Source organism: Paroedura picta, chromosome 15 (assembly GCF_049243985.1).
Source record: "Paroedura picta isolate Pp20150507F chromosome 15, Ppicta_v3.0, whole genome shotgun sequence".
NCBI lineage: Eukaryota > Metazoa > Chordata > Lepidosauria > Squamata > Gekkonidae > Paroedura > Paroedura picta.
The window spans coordinates 31,047,234-31,067,622 of record NC_135383.1 but is presented as its reverse complement, the minus strand read 5'-3'; the positions used below and the strand labels follow the sequence as shown (position 1 = coordinate 31,067,622).

Here is a 20,389-nt window from a genome sequence, read left to right as displayed (position 1 = left end):
GCTAGAGAAGGTTCTTCTCATGGTCCTGCCCAGTGCTCACAGGACATGGGAGCTGGGATTTCTGCGCCTCGTGGGCGCCTGCATCACGTCTTCCCCGAGTACAAGACTCGCCCCAAAGAAAACTCCTTGGGACTTTGTGACAACCACAGCTGGCTCTTTCTGGCTTGGCACTCGCCGCCCCACTTCAGACGGGATGGGTTTCCCAGGACTGAGTGCTCCTCACCTCTGCATGTAGAAAGCTAGTATATCAGGAATTTTAGCTTGACGTGCTTGCTTTCCATGAGCAGCCAGCTGTATGAAACCCCGTATTGCAGGCCAGTCTTGGTAGTAGAGGACCGTTCCCCACCCCCACTCCAAGGCGGCTGGAGGATTCCTCCGCGATGCTGATCCCTTTCCTGTCCCTCTGTGTTTTGTTGCAGACAGTGGTAAGCGGAAGAAGAGGGGATCCGAGATGGAGCAGATCGACTGCACTCCCCCGGAGCATATCCTGCCTGGGAGCAAAGAGAGACCCCTCTGTCCCCTCCAGCCCCAGAACAGAGACTGGAAGGTAGGAGTAGTTGGGTGTGGAGCAGGGAGGCTGCTGCCCCGCAGAGGGGATGTCTCTGCCCCCCCCCTCTCCCCCTGCAGTCTTGGACAGCCAAGCAGGAGTGTCCTGCTTAAGCACTACAGCTTCCAGTTTGCAGACGAAGAACCGAAGGGGGCTGTGGCTCTCCTGGCCCACTGGGTTGCAGGTCCCTGACAGGAAGCAGGGCCTTGATGCTCCCTCTGTGTCAAGGCAAGGGTGGTAGGAACAGGCCAAGCAGCAGGAGGAGCCTGAGCCAAAGAGGCCTCCTCCCTCCCTGCCCTGCCCTGCCCTGCCCCTTCAGCAGGAGGCCCATGCGGTGTTGTCTCCTGCCCCCCTCCCAGCCTCTGCAGTGCCTCAAAGTGCTGACCATGAGCGGCTGGAACCCTCCGCCCGGCAACCGCAAAATGCACGGAGACCTCATGTACCTGTACGTCATCACAGTGGAGGACCGGCATGTCAGCATCACGGCGTCCACCCGAGGCTTCTTCCTCAATCAGTAAGTCTCTGCCCATTTCCGCAGCACAGTTTGAACTCCTGTGGTCCAGTCATTTTGCACGAAGACTTTTTCTCCACTCCCCCCCCTGCCAACCCCAAATGGAAGCTGCCAGGCGCATTCCGCGTGTCCTCTAGGAAGTGGGTTAGCCTCACGTTATGCTCTTCGCCCTTTGTTGGTTGCTTGGTTTTGCGAGTGTGGAAGAACGTAAGCAGGGGATCCCAGGGCCAATGACCGAAGGTAGCTCCTCTTAAATGGCTACAGCTGCCACTTCGGTTGGCATACCAAGCTGCAGCTCTCCCCCCGCATAGAATCCTAGAGAGGGAAGGGTCCAGGCAGGCCATCCAGGCCACCTCCTGCTCAATGCAGGGTCAGCCCAGAGCATCCAAGACAAGGATCTGTCCAGCCACTGCTTGAAGACCACCAGTGAGGGGGAATTCCCCACCTCCTGAGGCAGCCCATCCCACTGCAGAACTACGCTGACGGAAAGAGTTGTTCCTAATATCTAGCTGATATCAGTCTCCACGTAGTTTAAACCCATTGCTGCAGGTCTCCTCTGCTGCCCACAGGAACCTTTCCCTGCCCCCCCCCCCCAAGAGACCACCTTTGAGATACTTCCTGGCCCCTCCCAGCCTCCTCCTCTTCTCCCGGCTGAGCATTCCCACGTCCCTCGGCCTTTCCTCCCAGGGCCTGGTCCCCAGGGCGTGGATCTTTCTTCTCACGCCTCTGAACCTTCTCAGTTTTATCGGCATGCCTTTTGGATGGAGGAAGGTTAAGTGTTGGCGTTTCATTCCACTGCCTCCCGCCCAGCCCAGTCGCATCCCTGCCAGCTGCTCAATAAAAGAGACTTGGCATTCCAGGAAAAGCAGTTTACTGATACAGCTAAACAAATCTCACGATACGTCTTGTTGACACGGATTTGAAAAGCACACACAGATCAATATGCTTCACAAACGTGCTTCTCCCGCCAATGACTCACCAACATCCCGACTTGGAGAAGGCAGGCTCACCACATGCCCAGGAGAACAAGCAGTCCAGCTGTTGCTCCCGTGGACAACGTTCAGCACTGTGTGTGCATGACCTTGGGGAGAGATTTTGCAAACATTTTTAACATACTGTATTTGCTGGCGTATAAGTCTACTTTTCCCCCCTGAAAAACTTGCCTCCAAGTGGGGGGGTCGTCCTATACGCCGGGTGCCCTTCAGTTGGGATAGACAGAGCTGCCCACAGTGGCCTCCCGATGCCCGCCCACCTCATCCTACGTACCATCCAGGATCGCGCGGGATCCAGCACGGCCGTGGCGGGTCATCAGCGCGGCCACGGTGAGCATCAGTAGCGAGACGGGAGCCAGCCTTTTCGGCGTGACCGGCCCGTTCTGCTCGGCGGGAAGCAGCGGCGCTCCGGCACGCCCCTTGTCTACGCAGAGCTCGCACATGCGCACTTGCGCGCTAGTGCCGGTCACAGGGAGATGCAGGGGTGTGCCGGGTATATAACAAACTCTATATTTTGAGTGGAAATGTTGGGGGGTCGTCTTATACGCCAGCAAATACGGTAATCCTGTCTATTTCCCCTGTGAGTCATCAGGTCAACCAATAGAACATCAACAAACTAAGTATAAGAAGGGCTGTGGGCTCCAGCCCCAGATCAGGGAGCCTGGGAGGAAGTGGTGAGAAGGCACTCAAACCGCGAGGGCAACGTCAGCTTGTACGGCTTGTTTTGGAAATGCCCGCGAATGGACATAGTTTCATCAAACTGGAAATAAAAACGGGGATGCATCACTCATGGCCACATCGGGGGAGGGGGTGATGAGCTTCCACGGTGACATCTGGAGTTCTGCTGTTGCCATACGATGCGTCAGCAGCCTCACATAAACCCTGAGAAAGGAGAGAAGAGATGGGAGACCTCTTGAAGGAGCCATGTGGCTCTGTTCCAGCGGCAAATCTGTCCCTCTTAACAAACTGGTAAGAGGGTGCTGGGAGGAGCTGGGACTCATTGCCTACCTACCAATCAGGGAGGCTGTCCCAGCTGTCCCATCCTTGATTGGCTGTCCCACCCCTTGCCACATCCCTAGCCAACTTCTTTCATATGGAAGCAGTGCCAGCCCACTCTACTGCACTGATGCCCAGAGGTGAGCCAGGCAGTGAGCAAGCTGCGAGGAAAGGATGGTGTCCTGGGACCATGCTTGGGGTGGGGGAGGAGGTTGCCCAGCCAGTCTTACTGCTGGGAGGGAGCTAGCCAGTCTCTGGGCTTTCGGCTATATGTTTGGGGGGGGGGGTTGAGAGGACTGGTGGCCGGTGGGGGCGAGTTGGGAGGCACGGGGAGTCAAGCCCCAGCCTAGGCACCACAGGTCGGGGGGGGGGCTGCTGCTACACGGAGGCAGAGAGGAGAACCTGGGACAGGAGGGCCCACCTGCATGTGGCCCGTGCCCACATGCAAGCCTTGCAATCGGGTGGCAGCGTGGGCCAGCTGGGCCCTGGCTAGCCAGCAGGAGGGCAGCTGCACAGCGAGTGGGTGGTTTCTTTTGGGGGGGGGGCTGCTCTTCTCACTGCAGTGAAGCCTTTCCCCCACTTCCTCCCGAGGTCCCGGCTTTGGTGTGGCAACAGGACACCATGGCTGACACCAAGCCTGGGCTAAGTCCTGCAGATGACGAGTCCCGTGGACATTGAAGTCCCCGGGGCCTAAGAGCCTGGGGAACTGCAATGGCCAAGCAGCCACCACCCCCAGCATGCCCAGCCCGGCAGCTGGTGGTGCCTTGGGCAGACAGTACACCTACCAGATGGCCAAGCTTGCAACCAAATCCAATTCTAAGCTGACACGTGGCACTCCTGGAGTCAATGGTGCAGGGAGAGCCCTGCAAGTATATGAAGCCTGGACTAGAATGGCCATCCCTCCCCCACCCCCAGAGGTCTGAGAATGAGGACGGACTGAGAACCCAGGTGGGGCTAGATCTTTCTGGGAGACTGTCTCGCCCTCTTGTGCCCAAGTCTTTGCCATGCACACCAGGTCTACCTTGTGCTCCGCGAAGTAGTTCCACAGAGTCAAGAACTTGTTATGAAAAAGTTCCTGCAGGTAGAAACCAGCACAGCAAAAGCTGGGCTAGAATAGCTTACCTTGATGATCTAAGCCAGGGGTCCTCAAACTATGGCCCGGGGGCCACCTACAGCCCGCCGAGGACATTTATCCGGCCCGCCGGGTGTTTTTGCTGCCACTGGCTGTCCTGCTTTGCAGTGGATGACTTTCGCAGCACGCACGGCATCAGGGTGAGCCAGGAGCCTCTATAAGGCACCATGGGTGCAGGTCCCAGACCTCTTGCCCAGGACGCCATGGAGAGCAGAGGTCAGGTAGGAGGCCAGGCCCCCCGCCCCCCCCCCCGGAGGCTCCCTCAGAGCAGAGCAGCGGCCTCAGAGAGGGTGGGCCTCACAGGGCTTGGGCCCCACTCCTCCCTCTTTCCGGCAGTGCCCGTGTGTTGCGCCCAGCCATGTCAGCGCCGGCAGAATGCAAATGTGACAGTGTTGCCAGCCCACAGTGCAGAGCTCTTTCAGAGAGGTGGGCTCACGGCAGCGGGTAGCAGGTGAGTGCTGGTGCAGCCCAGCCAGGGCCAGTCGCCAGGAGAGTGGCTGGCTTCGCTCCGCAGAGCTGAGACTAGCGATTTCCCCCACCCCACCCCACCCCACCCCACAGGCTCAATTGACATAAAGGGGCAAGTGCAGAAGCGGGCCTGCTGCCCGCCCCTTTTCTTTCAGCTGCGCAGAGCCAGGGGGTGGGATTGGAGGCTGAGGGGGTCCTCTTGGGGGAAGAGCAGAGCACTGACTTTTGAGCCAGTCAGCTTATGGGGGTTTTGCCACCCCACCCCAATTCATGCAACAGGATTTCAAGCTCAACGTGTGCTGGCTCAGGACAGGCAGGAGTTGGGAGGTGTCTCTTCTTGGGCAGCAGTTGGGAGTCAGCTGGCTTGGATCCATGAAGATTAGGCTCATGGAAATCTCTCCCCCCCCCTCCACTTCTTGGGGACATTGAGGGGCTGCTCCATAGGGGTGACTGTGGGGGTAGGCTGGATTCCCCCTCCCCTGCTTCGTAGCCACAAGGGAAGGGGGATTGGAAATTTGGCACAGCTGCTAAGAGCAGCCACTGGCCACTTTGCTGGATCCTTTTGGGCAAATGTTGGATGCAGGGGAGCTGGACTCCCCCAACTCCCCCGGTTCTCAAGAGCCAGGACATTCAATATGGGGAGCAGGAAGAAACGTTTTAGGACAGCTGCACGAGCTCTTGCAGGAATGTGTTCCAAGGGCTTCTCTTGAGCCAGGATTTTGGGGTGATCAGGTGGCCTGACAGCTACATGGTGAGCTGGGGGTCCCTCCCTGCTCTTCTACACATGCAGCCAGCTGGGTCACCTTTGCTTTCCATAGCACTGTAAGCTGTTCCTCTGCAGCACCATCGGGGCTCTCTCAGCCTCCCCTCCCTCACAGGGTGTCTGTTGTGGGGAGAGGAAAGGGAAGATGATTGGAAGCCCCTTTGAGACCCCTTCAGGTGGAGAAAAGCAGCATATACGAACCAACTCCTCTGCAACAGCAGTTTGCATTCAGGGCAGTCGGCAAGTCCATGACAGGCCTAATCATGGTAGGCAGATCTCCCAGATTTAGCTCACTGCCCGACAGTGCAGCAGCCAGTGCACTGGGGGGTGGAGGAGCTCCCATTCTGCCAGAGCGGGCAAGTCGAGCAGGTCTTGTCCCCAGCTGGCACCGGGATAGTAGACACATCGCTCCTCTGGAGCACAGAGCTGGAATTTGTTCATAGTTTTTTTTTTTTAACTATAGTCTGGCCCTCCAATGGTCTGAGGGACAGTGAACCGGCCCCCTGTTTAAAAAGTTTGAGGACCCCTGATCTAGGCTATCAGCATACAGGGTTTTTATGAAGTGCTGGAAGCATTCAAACCTGGTGTCACCTGCCGCTTGAAGGATGACATTCCATTCCACTTTTCCACAACTCCAGCCCTGCCCTCTGGTATCTTGAGTGAGCTGACTCAGTGTCTCTCTCTCCTTCCCTGCCACAAAATCTCTGTCACCTTTCTCTTCCTGAAGGTCCACAGCATACAGCTTCAACCCCAAGCCAGCCAGCCCCAGCGCCCTGAGCCATTCCCTGGTGGAGCTGCTGAACCAGATCAGCCCCACCTTTAAGAAGAATTTTGCCTCCCTGCAGAAGAAACGGTGAGCCTTTCCCCTCCCCCTGCGATGCCCATGAGTGAAGAAATAAGAGGGGGTGGGATTTGCCTTTGTGCTCCCTAGGGGCTAGCCTCCAAGACAAAGGTCTCTGGGACCGGAAAACCAAAACAGTGGGGCAGTCTTTGGCTAAAGGGTGGTCCACAAAGCAGCCCCTCCCCCCCCCCCGGCATCTTTATTGCTGCCACAACCCCATCTAGTTGGACAGGCTGAGCGATGATTGACTGAGGTTGCCAGTGGTGCTTGAAGACCAAGGGGGATTTGAACCTGGATCTCTCCATCCAAGGTCCACCATTGGAGGCACTGTGTCCCACGAGCTCTGGCAGTGGGAGGCGCTCTGCCAGGGGAAGCTTTCCTTCCTGGAGACCTGCCAGCCCTCAGAAGACAAGGCACGGGAGCACTACAGGAGTTGGCCTGCAGGTGTTGATTGGCACCAGGCATCTTGATGCAAGCAGGGCTGCTGTGCCATCTGGAAGAGACTGAGCTGTGACTTGTGACCCTTTCTTGGCCTAGAGTTCAGAGGCACCCATTTGAGCGGATCGCCACCCCGTTCCAAGTGTACAGCTGGACAGCCCCACTAGCTGAGCACGCCATGGACTGTGTGAGGGCTGAAGACGCTTATACCTCCAGGCTGGGCTACGAGGAGCACATCCCAGGCCAGGTAAGGGGGGTGTGGGGATGCATGGGTGTGGCGGACAGCAAACGGCCAGTTCCCAGGGGAGCCCAGCGTTGCAGCTGACACGTCCATCATGCCTTGCAAAGTCTTTTTGTTAAAAAAACCCCCAGAAAGTCCTGCCCTGCCCTGCCCGAGGAGAGGGTCAGAAGCAACATGTGGCACCTGCAGGAGAGCACTGGCTGTGGGAAATGTTGGAATTTGCAGAGAGGGCTAAACTTACTTCTTAGATTAGAGAAAAGACAATAACTTCGCTCTTTGCTAATTGGAAACCCCTCATTGACTTTTCATGAAAGCAGAAAAAAATGACTTAACGATATGTTCTTTGGATGACTGAGGAAAGTTTTCTTCTTAGACTGGAATTAAAGATAATAGAGATAATTCTTCAGAAGCAAGAATTTTCTGTTATAAATTGGTAATAATCTTAAAAGTAATTCTGTGTGGTATATTAATTTGAATTAATTGTTAATAGTATTTCTGTCCCTGAGACACTTAAGAACTTACTTTCTATTTTCTCCTTCATCCATCTGTTTTTCTTTGTTTTGATGCTTCCATTTTTTGAACTTTTATTGTTTTATTATAAAAAAGGAATCAAGGCTGGACACCTGGTGGGGGGGGGGGGTTGGTGGTAAAGCTGCTGCCTTGCCCCATGTCCAGAAGTTAAGAGTTGTGCTGCTTGCATAGCGCATGGGTGCCCTGGGTCCCAGAGGCCTGTGCGAAACACTTTGATCTCAGTGCTGTTGGAGAAATGCTTAAAGCAACCAGTGTTCAGATTTGCAGAGAGAGAGCCCTGTCAAGTCTCTTCTAGCAAAGCAAATCAGAAGCAAAATGAGTTTTCAAGAATCAACATTGTTTCTTCACATGCATGTGGAAGAACTCACAGACTATTATGTGGGAGAAGCAAGATTTGAAGCCTTCTGTGCTGCCCCACACGGGGACGGTGCATGTGTGGGCCTGCCATCACATAGGCCTTTACGGCTAGAGGTTTCCGGGGGGGGGGGGGGGCTGCGTGTTGAAGCCAGAAGCTTGTTCCTGCTCTTGTGCTGCAGCCCCCACTCCCCGTTGCCCCTCATTTCCTTTAGCGCCACTGAGTAGGTTGTGCTTTAATGTCTCTAGCAATTCGGAGGGGGGGTGAGAACTATCACGACTCTGAAGGCCCTCTTCTAGAAGTCCTCCCAACGTGGAGCAAAGATGGCCAAGACTGACAAGCATAATCTTGCCTGTTTTGTCTCAGTGAAGGGCGTAGTGCATCCACATGTGAGGCCTGCCAATGTCGAAACTTGAGGCAGTTTTGTGGGGAAAGCCTCTGAGGCCTTAAGGTCCTTTCTCAGTGGGGCCGGTGCAGAGCTTCTGCTCCTGTGCCACCATAACCAACGTGGTCAGCTCTGCCACCTGGGTCAGTGTCTCATGATCCTCTGCAGGTCATGGAGCTGCTTCCAGCAAAGAAGGCCTCAGAGCAAGGCGAAGGGGAAGCGCGTCATGGCTCCTCCACCGCAGGCCCTCATGGGCACTCCTGAGCCAACCCCCACCTCACAGGAGAAGCCCAGCACCCCTTCTCTCTGCCCAAGATCAGTGCTGGTACATCCAGTGGGGAGCAGGGGGCCATAGGGCCAACTTTTGAGGCCAGATGAGAGGGAGGGAGAGCCCTTGCCCGTGTCTCACATGGAGGGTTTCCACATGTTTGGAGGACAGATGGTTCTGATGGGCCAGTCTCTTGAGATCAAAGTAGTGACTTCTGGAAGCAAATTGAAAGACAACATTTTGAGTTCAAGTCAAGGCAGGTTGATTGTATGTGGCTACAAAACCAGAAGAAAAAGGAAAAATAGGTTTATCCAAAACATTCTAAAACTGCTGCCTTCATCAAAATTTAACAAGCTTAAGAATAAAGTCTAAATCAGATGGTCACTTGGTAAGGATGCATTTGCTCTTTTTTTTTTTTTGCAGCAAGAGCAAAGACTGCCTCTCTATAGTAAACAGAAGGCTCTCTGTCTGATAGCTGGTAGATTAATTTGTCCAAATGGGAAAGAGAAGATATGGAGGTTAGAATTGTTCTTTTTGTTGTTAGGTGCGAAGTCGTGTCTGACCCACTGCGACCCCAAAGACAATGATCCTCCAGGCCTTCCTGTACTCTACTGTTCCCCGGAGTCCATTTAAGTTCTCACCGACTGCTTCAGTGACTCCATCCAGCCACCAAATTCTCTATCGTCGCCTTCTTCTTTTGCCCTCAGTTGCTCCCAGCATTAGGCTCTTCTCCAGGGAGTCCTTCCTTCTCTTGAGGTGGCCATAGTATTTGAGTTTCATCTTCAGGATCTGGCTTTCTAAGGAACAGTCAGGGCTGATCTCCTCTAGGACTGACCGGTTTGCTCTCCTTGCAGTCCAAGGGACTTGCAAGAGTCTTCTCCAGCACCAGAGTTCAAAAGCCTCAATTCTTTGACACTCGGCCTTCCTTATGGTCCAAATTTCACAGCCCTACATTGCAACTGGGAAGACCATAGCCTTTAGACACATTTTTGTTGGCAGGGTGATGTCTCTGCTTTTTAGGATGCTGTCTAGATTTGCCATAGCTTTCCTCCCCAGGAGCAAGCGTCTCTTAATTTCTTTGCTGCAGTCCCTATCTGCAGTGATCTTGGAGCCCAGGAAAATAAAATCTGTCACTATCTCCATTTCTTCCCCATCTATTTGCCAGGAATTGAGAGGGCCGGATGCCATGATCTTAGTTTTCTTGATGTTGAGTTTCAAGCCAACATCTGCACTCTCCTTCACCCGCAGCAAGAGGCTCTTTAGTTCATCTTTGCTTTCTGCCTCTTCGAAATCCTGCCTGTACTTCTGGAAGTTCTCAGTCCACATATTGCTGGAGCCTAGCTTGTCGGATTTAGAGCACAACTTTGCTAGCATGAGAAATGCGTGCAATAGTGTGGTAGTTTGAACATTTTTTGGCATTGCCCTTCTTTGGGATAGGAACGTTAACTGACCTTTTCCAATCCTGTAGCCATTGTTGAGTTTTCCAAACTTGCTGGCATATTTATAGCACTTTTACTGCATCATTTTAAAGATTTTGAATAGTTCAACTGGAATGCTGTCACCTCCACTAGCTTTATTGTTGCTCAGACTTCCTAAGGTCCATTTGACTTCACATTCCAGGATGTCTGACTCCAGGTCAGTGACTACCCCATCATGGTCATCAGGGATGTTAAGCTCGCTCTTGTATAGTTCTTCTGTATAATTTTGCCACTTTTTAAAAATCTCTTCTGCTTCTGTGAGTTCCCTACCATGATTCCTTTATCATACCCATCTTTGCATGAAATGCAATTTTCTTGAAGAGATCTCTAGTCCTCCCTATTCTATTATTTTCTTCTATTTGTTTGCACTGTTCATTTAGGAAGGCATTCTTATCTCTCCTAGCTATTCTCTGGAATTCTGCATTTAGTTGGGTGTATCTTTCTCTTTCTCTCTTGCTTTTCACCTCCCTTCTCTCCTCAGCTATTTGTAAAGCTTCCTCAGACAGCCATTTTGCTTTCTTGCATTTCTTTTTCTTTGGGATGGCTTTAGTTGTTACCTCTTGAACAATGTTGCAGACCTCCATCCATAGTTCTTCAGGCAATTTGTCACCTCTACTGTATATTCCTCAGGGATATGATTTAGTTCATACCTGAGTGGCCTAGTGATTTTCCCTACTTTCTTCCATTTGGGCCTAAATTTTGCAACAAGAAGCTCATGATCTGAACCACAATCGGCTCCTGGTCTTGTTTTTATTGACTGGATAGAACTTTTCCATCTTTGGCTGCAGAGCACATAGTCAATCTGATTTCTGTGTTGACCGTCTGGTGATGTCCATGTGTAGAGTCGTCTCTTGGGTTGTTGGAAAAGAGTGTTTGCTATGACCATTGAATTCTCTTGACAAAGTTCTACCAGCCTGTGTCCTGCTTCAGGTTAGAATCAGGGGTGTGCCATTCAGTCCGAGATGGCTGCCTCGGCGCTGAATTGGGGCTGCTCCGATGACAGATGTGTTTGGGGTGGTCCAAATAGCCCCCCTCCCCCGGTGAAAAACCTGGGGCTGAAGCAGCCTGCTTTGACGTGGAGGCGCCTGAGGCAGCCACTTGGGAGCGAAGGGATGGGACTGGCCTTCCTCAGGCTCAGGGGGATGAGTTGTGGGGACTGCCACCGCCCTGCACTGCAGCTGTCTCCCCCACCGCGGTGTGCTGCCGACACTTTGCGCCCCGGCACGGCTGTCTCCCTGCGCCACGCCGACCCAGTGCGCTGCTGCACAACACCGCAGCGCTCTCCGTCTGCCGCAAAGCGTCTCCACCGCTCTCTTTTGGCACCCAAGCGCTTCAGTTCCTTTGGCCGAGGCAAGGCAAGTCCGAGTCGGACTCGGCTGAAGCCGAAGCAGCCTGGATTGGGACCACTTTGCATAACCCTAGTTAGAATTGTATCCAGGAATTTATCTCTGGGATCTGACAATAAGGGAGAAGAAGAAGGGTTGAGGGGAAGATCCTCCTCTGAATTTCTGCAGATATGGATGCCTTGCACCAGTGGGGGTTCAAGACAGCGGCTGCTGAGAAGCTCTGTCAGTGGAGCTTGGGAGCTTCATGCCGCAAATGCTGTTGTGTGTTTGTGTGTTGTGATATCGACCAAATGAAGGGTTCTCAAACGGTCTCTCTGTGTTAATTTGAGCCCAGGGCAACTTTAGATTGAAGGATGACAGGGGGGTGTCAGCTCCCTGACAGTTTGAGGGGGTCACCTCGGGTGGGGGAACAAAAGGAGATATTACCCCCCAAACAGAGCCTGCCTTAACCTTAACTACCAATGGATGGTAACTTTGATAGATGAGCAAATCGGGGCTAGTGGATCCCCTCTCACCAGCCCCCCCCTTTTTAGAACGGCAGGATGAGCACAGGCCCCGCTGTCAAAGGGAGGCTGGTGCTAAAAGGGGCCTCCTAAAACGATGTTTGCAAACCTCCAGCTTGGTGGTCTGTAGCAAACCCCCACAATAATACCTTTCCTACTCCCTTTATATCTACCCAAGTGCACAACTGAACAGGTTTTCCTCAGAGTTTTGGGATAGGAAGAGGGAGGTTAAAGGGCCAGAGTGAGTGTGGCGGAAGACTCACAGGGGTCTCGTGGTACTCTTATGGGGGCGGACGAGAGGGCGGTGAAGGCAGCCAACTGTGATTACTTAGCTGCAGAAACCGCATCCGCCAGCTCTCTCCCGGCACAATTATTTAGGGTAGTTTGGTCCCTTACCATCCTGTAGGAAGGGGGCCGAAATAGTAATAAATTGGATTTAGGCTGTGAGGCTTTATTGAGCTTCTTTGGAGATACAGTCTTGTCAGTTCACCGCGAACTTAACTGCCTCGGTTGATATAGAACGTGAACTGGAAGATCCGTGGCCGTCTAGTGGGATTAGGTTTGGTGGCTTTAGGCCGCTCTCTTTCTCCGAAGTAGACAGATTGCTGGGATCAGTGAGGGCAAACTCTTGCCCCCTTGATCCCTGTCCGTCTTGACTGCCCAAATCAGGCATCCGGAAGATAGATGACCCCTGAGGGACCTCTTCTCTCCCTTTTGTCGGGAGGATTCCCGGAGAGGCTCAAGGGGGCGGTGGTTTGTCCCCTGCTGAAGAAGCCACCACTGAACTTGCGGGACCCCGCCAGCTACCGCCCGGTATCGCATCTGGTGTTTCTGGGTAAGGCGGTAGAAAGGGCCACGGCGCACCAGCTCCGGGCATTTGGGATGAATCTTTGGCCCTCGACCCATGCCAGTGTAGCTTCCGTCCTGGCCACGGGGTGGAGAACGCGCCGGTCGCTCTGATCGATGATCTCCGGCGCCAACTGGACCGGGGCGGTTCGGCCATCCTCCTGCTCTTAGATCTATCGGCAGCGTTTGATTCGGCCGATCTCGAGATGCCGGTCCGCCGCCTCGGGGACACAGGAATTGGGAGAACGGCCTTGGAACGGCAGACGTCCTTTCTGGAGAACAGGTCCCAGAGGGTGCCAGTGGGGGAGGAGCTGTCGGGCCCCTTTGCACTCCCCTGCGGGGCACCTCAGGGGGCGATACTCTCCCCTTCACTTTTCAAGCTCTGCATGTGGCTTCTGGCCCAACTGGTCCGGAGCAATCCAGTGTGTGGATGACACCCAGCTCTATCTCCTGATGGACGGCCAGTCGGATCTCCCCCCAGACACATTTGCCTGTTCTCTGGAAGCGATGGCTGGCGGATTTTGATTTATTTTATTTATTCTTCGATTTTTATACTGCCACTCTCCAAAGGTCTTGCGGCGGTTTACAATTTTAAAACAATAATTTTGATAAGGATCCACAAAAACACCCCTTATCACAATTCAAACAGACGGTGGTCACTTCCTTACAGCGGGGGTCATCAACCCCCGGTCTGTGGCCCGGTACCGGACCACGAAGGCCACAGTTCCAGGCTGCCGCCAGCCGCACCTGCCTCCCCCCTCCCCCCCACAGCTACCACACGTGTGCACGGCACCCGGGCCGTCGGCTCTCCCCTCACCCCCGGAGGCGGTCCCTGACCTCAGAAAGGTTAGAGAATTCCAGACACCCCACCCCCTCCCCCCATTCAGCCTGAGGGCCAAGGGTGCGGGGAGCCAGATCCAACCTCTCCAGGGGAATCCTCTGCCGGGAGCGCTGAGACCCCACCCTGGCCTCCGGCAGGAAGAGCTCAGTCTTGCAGGCAAGACCGCTTCGAAGGGCCCTGCTGACGACCCCGGGAGGGCCTTCCGCCTCTGCATCGCTGCTGAGCAGCCATTGGGGGTGGGGTGGGGTGGGGGAGAACTGGCAGTCGTGCCCTAGGAAGGGGGAAGTAGTTCCTGACAACCCCGAAAGGAAGCTCTTCTTCTGGCGCTGGCATTAAGAATAAAAACTCAAGATGAGTCACCTGTTCTGATTCAACGTTGATGTTTGCTGAATCCAGAGGAGAGGAAGTACTTGGCGAAGGCTCTTGGCTGAGTTTGAGAAGCGTCTCTTCCTCTCCCTGACAATTCCCCAATTTACAGGACATAAGTTGGCTGTGCTTTGCACTTCCGTTCAGATTTCACCTCCCTCTGCTTCCCAGGAACGGCGCCCCTTGGGAACCGGGTGGTCAGATGATGAGGGAACCTGGCCCCGGGGACTAGCCAGATGGGATGGAGGAGGGGCACCCTGGCTTCCTAAGAGCCTGTCCAGCTCTTGTTTGAATCCTAACATGGGCTGGAGGGAGCTGACCGCCCTCTCCCCTCCTCCATCATATTCTCACGCCCACCCGGTCTGTGGTGGTGGCTGAGAGGTTCCCTGGTGAGCCTCCCTGGCAGAGTGGGTGGGGCCTGGAGCCCAGCTGTCCCTGTCTGAGACCCTAACCCATAGGTCGTGCTGGTTCTCTGGGTGCCGGGCATGGGGGGAAATTCTGGCCAGTCCATACTGCTCTTACGCTAGGCTTTCCTTTTTGGCTTTCTCTCCCAAACCTCTTTCAGACCAGAGACTGGAATGAGGAGCTGCAGACCACCAGGGAACTCACACGCAAGAACCTGCCGGAGAGGCTGCTGAGGGAACGCGCCGTTTTCAAGGTAAGCAGGAGCCCAGCAAGAGAGAGGAGCAGTGGGGAGGCTGACGTGGGAGTTGGGCATAGGGCTGCGGGGAGAGAGGTGGGCTGGCTTCCCCTTTCGGCCAACTCCAAGGAAATCTGCAAGGTCGGCTAAGGCCTCTGCAAGTGTTGCCATGCGCATGGGAAATGTGCTCTATTCCTCCCTCCCTCCTTCCTTCCTACCTTCCTTCCACCCTGAGTCCATCCCTCTCTCCCTCCCTCCCTTCCTTCCTTCCTTCCTTCCACCCTGAGTCCGTCCATCCCTCCCTTCCTTCCTTCCTCCCTCCCTCCCTCCCTTCCTTCCTTCCTCCCTCCCTCCCTCCCTCCCTCCCTCCCTCCCTCCCTCCCTTCCTTCCTTCCTTCCTTCCTTCCTTCCTTCCTTCCTTCCTTCCAGCTGTTTTCTCCAGAGGAACTGGTGCCTGGAGATCAGTTGTTATTCCTGAAGGCCTCAACTGGAGGTTGGCGACCCAGCTGCCTGCAAATGGCGGAGCAGTGGGGGATCAGCCCTGGCCCTTGGGATTTGAGTTCGCTACCCTTTAGCCACTTCCCCGTGCTGGGTCACAGGAGCAAGCATGGGGAGGAGGGCCAGCACCCAGGAAGGAAGGGCACAGAGTGCGCCTGCATCCTCATGCTCGGGGCATTCCTGGGTGCAGTGGGCTTTGCCCCTAGTCCAAAGGGTGAACTGACAAGTAAACACATCAGGGGCACATCACGGAACAGGCAGTGGCTGACTAGTTCATACCACCTATCAAACATTCTGTTCTCAGCAAAAGCAGAATACAGACAATTTTATTATACAACTTAGGCGAAGCCTGCTTTAAAAGTGGTCTTGGGAGCCAGTGGCAGGCCCTCCCCCACCTGCCAACTCCCAGGGCAGCAGGCTGGAGGGAACGGTCAGGGTGGAGCAGAGGACATGGTGCCCCTGCCGGTGACGAGGAGGCGGCGGCAAACAGTGGCAGGGTCCCCTGGGTGAGGTGGGGGCTTGTGCTGTCTGTGCCAGCAGGGAAGCCTCCGCCAGGGGGTGGGAAGGGACTGACTCCTTGTCCTGTGCAGAGGGACCGCGTTCCTCAGACACCTCTTCTGGGTAGGTGGGGACCAGGAAGGCCAGTCGGGCATCTGTGGAAGAGGCAGTTGGGCCTTGCAGGCCCCACCGGTTGGCGGGGGGGCAGGCCCACAGGCCCTCCACGGAGGACAGCTGGCGTTCCTAGCTGCCATGCGTGGGGGAGAGGTGGCAGACACCAGTGCAGGCTCTGTGGAGGAGGCAGCTGGTCCACGCAGTCCACACCTATGGCAAGGAGGCATGCTGGCTGTTTGCAGAGCTTACCTCCTGTCGGCCCCGTGTAGTCAAAGTGGGAGGGGGAGCAGGGAAGACACTCTGACTGGCCCTCAGTGGAGGAGCCCCCCCCCCCATGAGAGCCAGTCAGAGGGCCAGCATGTTATTGGAGGCATGGTCACCTTTTCAGGTGGTCTGATTCCCTAAGACTGTGAGTGGGGGGGCAGGAAGGGAGGGGCCAGGGTTTGTCTCTTGTGGCCCTTCCTGGCCTGCCCAGGGAATTGCTGATTGTCGCTGTGGGATGGGAGGTGGATTCCCTCCTGGCCAGGCTGGATTCTGGAGATTTTTCTTGGAGGGGTTCACTTGGGGCCACTGCGGGTGGGCAGGTAGTTGTGAGTTCCGGCATGATGCAGGGGATTGGACTAGGTGACCCTGAGGGTCCCTTCCAGCTCCATGATTCTATGAAGACCAACTGTCTGAGAACCGGGCAACCTTCCCAGATGAGTAAGAAAGAAAGAACTGTGTTTCAGAAAGCAAGCAGATCCGTTTCCATAGGTGTTTTTGGAGCAGAAACTCAGCAATTGGCCATTAAATGGAATTTCATCGATCTCCAGTTTTCTCCCTTCTGTTGTCACCGGGAGATGCGGCCCCCTATTCATGAGCAAGCCAAAGGTTCCACAGCAGCCCCTGAGGCTTTCTTGGCATTTCAGGCCAGTCTTTGAAGGGAGTGGATCCCACGCCCTGGGCACGATCAGGCCATTGGCCTCCCTGGACCTTCCAGCCGAGTTCCATGGGGGTCTTCAGGCGGGGCGTGGTGAGGACACGGTGTTGATTCCTGTGCGTCTGGGGGCTGAACAAGAGGCCTCTGGGCAATGAAGCCTTGCAGCCCCGCCCAGTGACTGAACAGCTGTGTGTCTTGTCAGGTTCACAGTGACTTCACGGTGGCCGCCACAAGAGGTGCGATGGCCGTCATTGATGGCAACGTGATGGCCATCAACCCCAGCGAGGAGACCAAGATGCAGATGTTCATCTGGAACAACATCTTCTTCAGCCTGGGCTTTGATGTCCGTGACCACTACAAGGACTTTGGTGGGGATGTGGCTGCCTACGTGGCCCCGACCAATGACCTCAATGGGGTCCGGACGTACAATGCGGTGGACGTTGAGGGGCTGTACACGTTGGGGACCGTGGTGGTGGACTACCGAGGGTACCGAGTGACGGCCCAGTCCATCATCCCGGGTATCCTGGAGCGGGAGCAGGAGCAGAGTGTCGTCTATGGCTCCATAGACTTCGGCAAGACGGTCGTTTCCCACGCCAAGTATTTGGAGCTGCTGGAGAAGACCAGCCGGCCCTTGAAGATCCAGAAGCACCAGGTGCTGAACGACAAGGACGAAGAGGTGGAGCTCTGCTCCTCGGTGGAATGCAAAGGCATCGTGGGGAACGATGGGCGCCACTACATCCTGGACCTGCTCCGCACCTTTCCTCCGGACCTGAACTTCTTGCCTGTGGAGGGGGAGGAGATGCCTGAAGAGTGTCAGAAAATGGGCTTCCCGAAGCAGCATCGACACAAGCTCTGCTGTCTTCGCCAAGAGCTGGTGGATGCTTTTGTGGAGCACAGGTGAGCCCGAGAGGTGTCAGTCATGTATCCCCCCCCCCCCCCCCCAGTGTTGAGCGCCTTGAGGCCCTGCCCTCCGTGCTGGGGGTCTTGGGCAGTTGCCCAGGGCTCTTCTCTCACCCCAGTTCTGGCCAAGGCCAGACCAGCTGAGCTCCAGGAACGGTTCCCTCTCTGAGCCTGTAGACAAGATCAGGCCAGGGAGTTCCTGCAGGCTGGTCCCCCCCCCACCCCCCAGCCTTCATGCTGAGTCAGTCGTTTGTCTGCCCCGACAGGGGTCTGAGGGTCGTTCACATCACTTGATAGGGAAGCCCTTTTCAATGGAGATGCCCCTGGGGGTTGAAGCTGGAGTCCCCGTCTTTCCCCTCTGGGGACCAGCCACGTGCCTGGCATCTGTGGGCACACTGCCTCTGAGCCTGGGGCTTCCTTTGGCCTGTCGTTGAGGGCCCCAGTGGAGGCTTTGCCTGCTGGGTGAGCAGGCGGGTGGCTTCCCCGGGGTAGGAGGCTAGTGGATTGTCTGCTGCTTATTTGCCAGCAAGAGCAGGTGTGGGCGTGGGCGGGCCAGCCAGGTGAGTGAACCGGAGGGGCCAGGCTGGCATGCCAAGCAGAGGGAATCTTTGCAGACCTGTGGCTTGGTTTGCCAGCCCCAAGGCCCCGGCCATGGGCAAGCGGTTTTGAATCCACTCCTGCTTCGCTCTGAGCCCTGCCCCCTCCGCCGCAGAGGGGCTCCAGCGGTCTACCCTGCAGTCTTCAGAGCCCTCTCCTCTCCAGGGAAGGAGGCCGTTGGGGAGCTCACCGGCCCCCACCCTGACCACAAAATTGGCTGCCCTGGGCAGGGACCCTCGGGCGCCCCATCCTCCCTTATCGGCTTGGCTGGGGCGGGGCGGGGCGGGGGGCTCTAGGGTGCCTGCCTCTCCTACTGCTCACCTCGGGAGGGGGGTGCCAAGCATGCAGCGGGGGAGAGGGGAAGCAGAGGTGACTTGGTGGCGGAGAGGATTCCTCAGTGCCCGGCTTGCACCTGCTGTCCCGGAGGCACTCTTGGCCCCACCTGCTGGCATCAGCAAGGGAACCAGCCTGGCATCTTTGCCTGCCTGCCGGCCACTGGAGTCCCGAGACTGGAAAGACTGACAGCAGCTGTCATGCAAGGCCAGAGACACCTTGGCAACCACTGGGGGCCTGAAAGATGCCCTTGCGTGTGCCAGCTTTGTGCTGCTGCTTCAGACTGACAGGGCCGGGGACCTGAAGCTTGCCACTGAGGGGAGGGGAGGGGAGAGGAGGGCATGCTGTCCTGCTCACCAGAACGGCATGGAGGCAGCGGAAACCTGGGACGGTTCAGCCTGGAGAAGAGGAGGAGGAGGAGGCTGGGAGGGGACAGGAGGGCTCTCTTGAAGGATCTGAAAGGCGGTCTCTTGGGGGAGGGCAGGGAAAGGTTCCTGTGGGCAGCAGAGGACAGGAGGACCCACAGGCATCGGTTTGAACTATGTGGAGCACAATATCGGCTAGATACCAGGAAATTGTTTTCACAGTCAGACTACTGTGTAGAATGGGTGGATTGGGCTGCCTGAGGAGGTGGTGGGCTCCTCCTCACTGGCAGTGGCTGGACAGATCCTTCTCCTGGAGGCTTGAGGCTGGGCCTGCACTGAGCAGGGGGTGGGCTGGATGGCCTGCATGGCCCTTTCCCACTCCTGGGTTCTTTGGTTCCGTTTTACCTGGGGCATTTGTAGGCGTGTCCTCGTGAGGCTGCATACGTGGTCCCCGGCGCCCGCTGGTGTCTTGGAACGGCTTCCTGGCTGGGCCTTCCTCTCACGTGTTCTGCCTGGCTGCCCTCCAGGAGTACCTTGTTCTTGCAGTGGGCCCCCTGGGCACGGGATGCAGGGCAGAGGCAGAGGAGGTGGATGGCCCTGGGCTCATGGCATGGCTGTGAGCAAAGCCTGCGTGTTTTCCAGAACTGCGGTTTCATCTCTCTGCATCCTGTCCCCCTTCACCATCTCGGAAGGTTTTTAGCAGCAGCAGCAGCAGCAGCAGCGGAGTGTGCAGTTACGCCAAGATGGGTCACGGGGGTTTATAGAGCGTGTGTGTGTGTTGTGGGGGGGGGGTGTTGCCCTGGAAGCTTTCTGATTGGCCCTTGGAGACTTCCTTGGCTGTGCGGGTTCTTTGAAGAAGGCTTTGACCCAGACTCTTCCCTCAGTGCAGGGCTCTTTGCTGGCGACTGAAGGGAAGTCGGGGCAGCCATTCGGGGCTGGCTCTGCCTCCTCTGCGGTCTGTTTTGTGTGTCAGAATTTCAACCGGGCCGGGGGGAGGCGGGGCTGACTTGTCCGTGGAAGTTACTGGCTGGCTTGTGGGCTCCTTGGGAAAGCCAGTGCCCCTGGCCTCCCAGGAGGGAAGTGAGCAGCCAGGCTTGGCTCGTGCCAAGCCTGGCATCGGCGCTCGAGGTGATGGCTGCTGTGGTGGGGGTTGGCCCAGCGGCTGGAGGCCCAGGATCCCAATCCCAAGCCTGGCACACTCAGCCTTTGCTGCTCCTCTGAGTTTCTGAGAGAATCAAGCAGGGATCGTCCAGAGGTCACCCAGGATCTGCCTTCTCCTGCATCAGAGCCCTCTTGGGCCACCCAGGGCCAGGCTGCCTTCTCAGACTGGCAGCAGCAGCAGCAGCAGCAGGGTCTCCAGGGCCTCAGGCAGTCTTGACCACCACCTGCCCTCAGATCTTTTATTCTTTTATTACATTTCCATCAGACTGCCTTTCCCTGGAGATGCTGCCGAGGATTGAACCGGGGACCTTCTGCATGCCCAGCAGAGGCTCTTCCGCTGAGCCCAGCCCTTCCCTGCCCATCAGGCCAGTGGTCCATCCTGTTTCATGCGGTCGCCCTGGAGGGCCAGCTAGTGGGCCATAGGGCCACGGTCCTCTCCTGATATCGCCTCCTAGCCCTGTCTCTCCATGTTATCCGTCTTGGTTTGCTTCCCCCCAAACCCATCCCTTTTCATGC

The 20,389-nt window shown here is 56.0% G+C and overlaps 1 protein-coding gene across 2 annotated transcripts in view; it reads left to right on the top strand.

Annotated features, from left to right (window-relative positions):
• The window catches only part of CLUH (CLUH binding protein of NUMT mRNA), an 87,278-nt gene that overhangs the window by 28,959 nt on the left and 37,930 nt on the right, over window positions 1–20,389 (top strand). For both annotated transcript variants that reach the window (XM_077312314.1, XM_077312315.1), the window contains exons 5-10: window positions 420–547; window positions 907–1,061; window positions 6,137–6,262; window positions 6,788–6,935; window positions 14,414–14,506; window positions 16,720–17,414. In XM_077312314.1, the coding sequence (XP_077168429.1) occupies window positions 420–547; window positions 907–1,061; window positions 6,137–6,262; window positions 6,788–6,935; window positions 14,414–14,506; window positions 16,720–17,414 (1,345 nt within the window). The remainder of the gene's footprint in view (window positions 1–419; window positions 548–906; window positions 1,062–6,136; window positions 6,263–6,787; window positions 6,936–14,413; window positions 14,507–16,719; window positions 17,415–20,389) is intronic.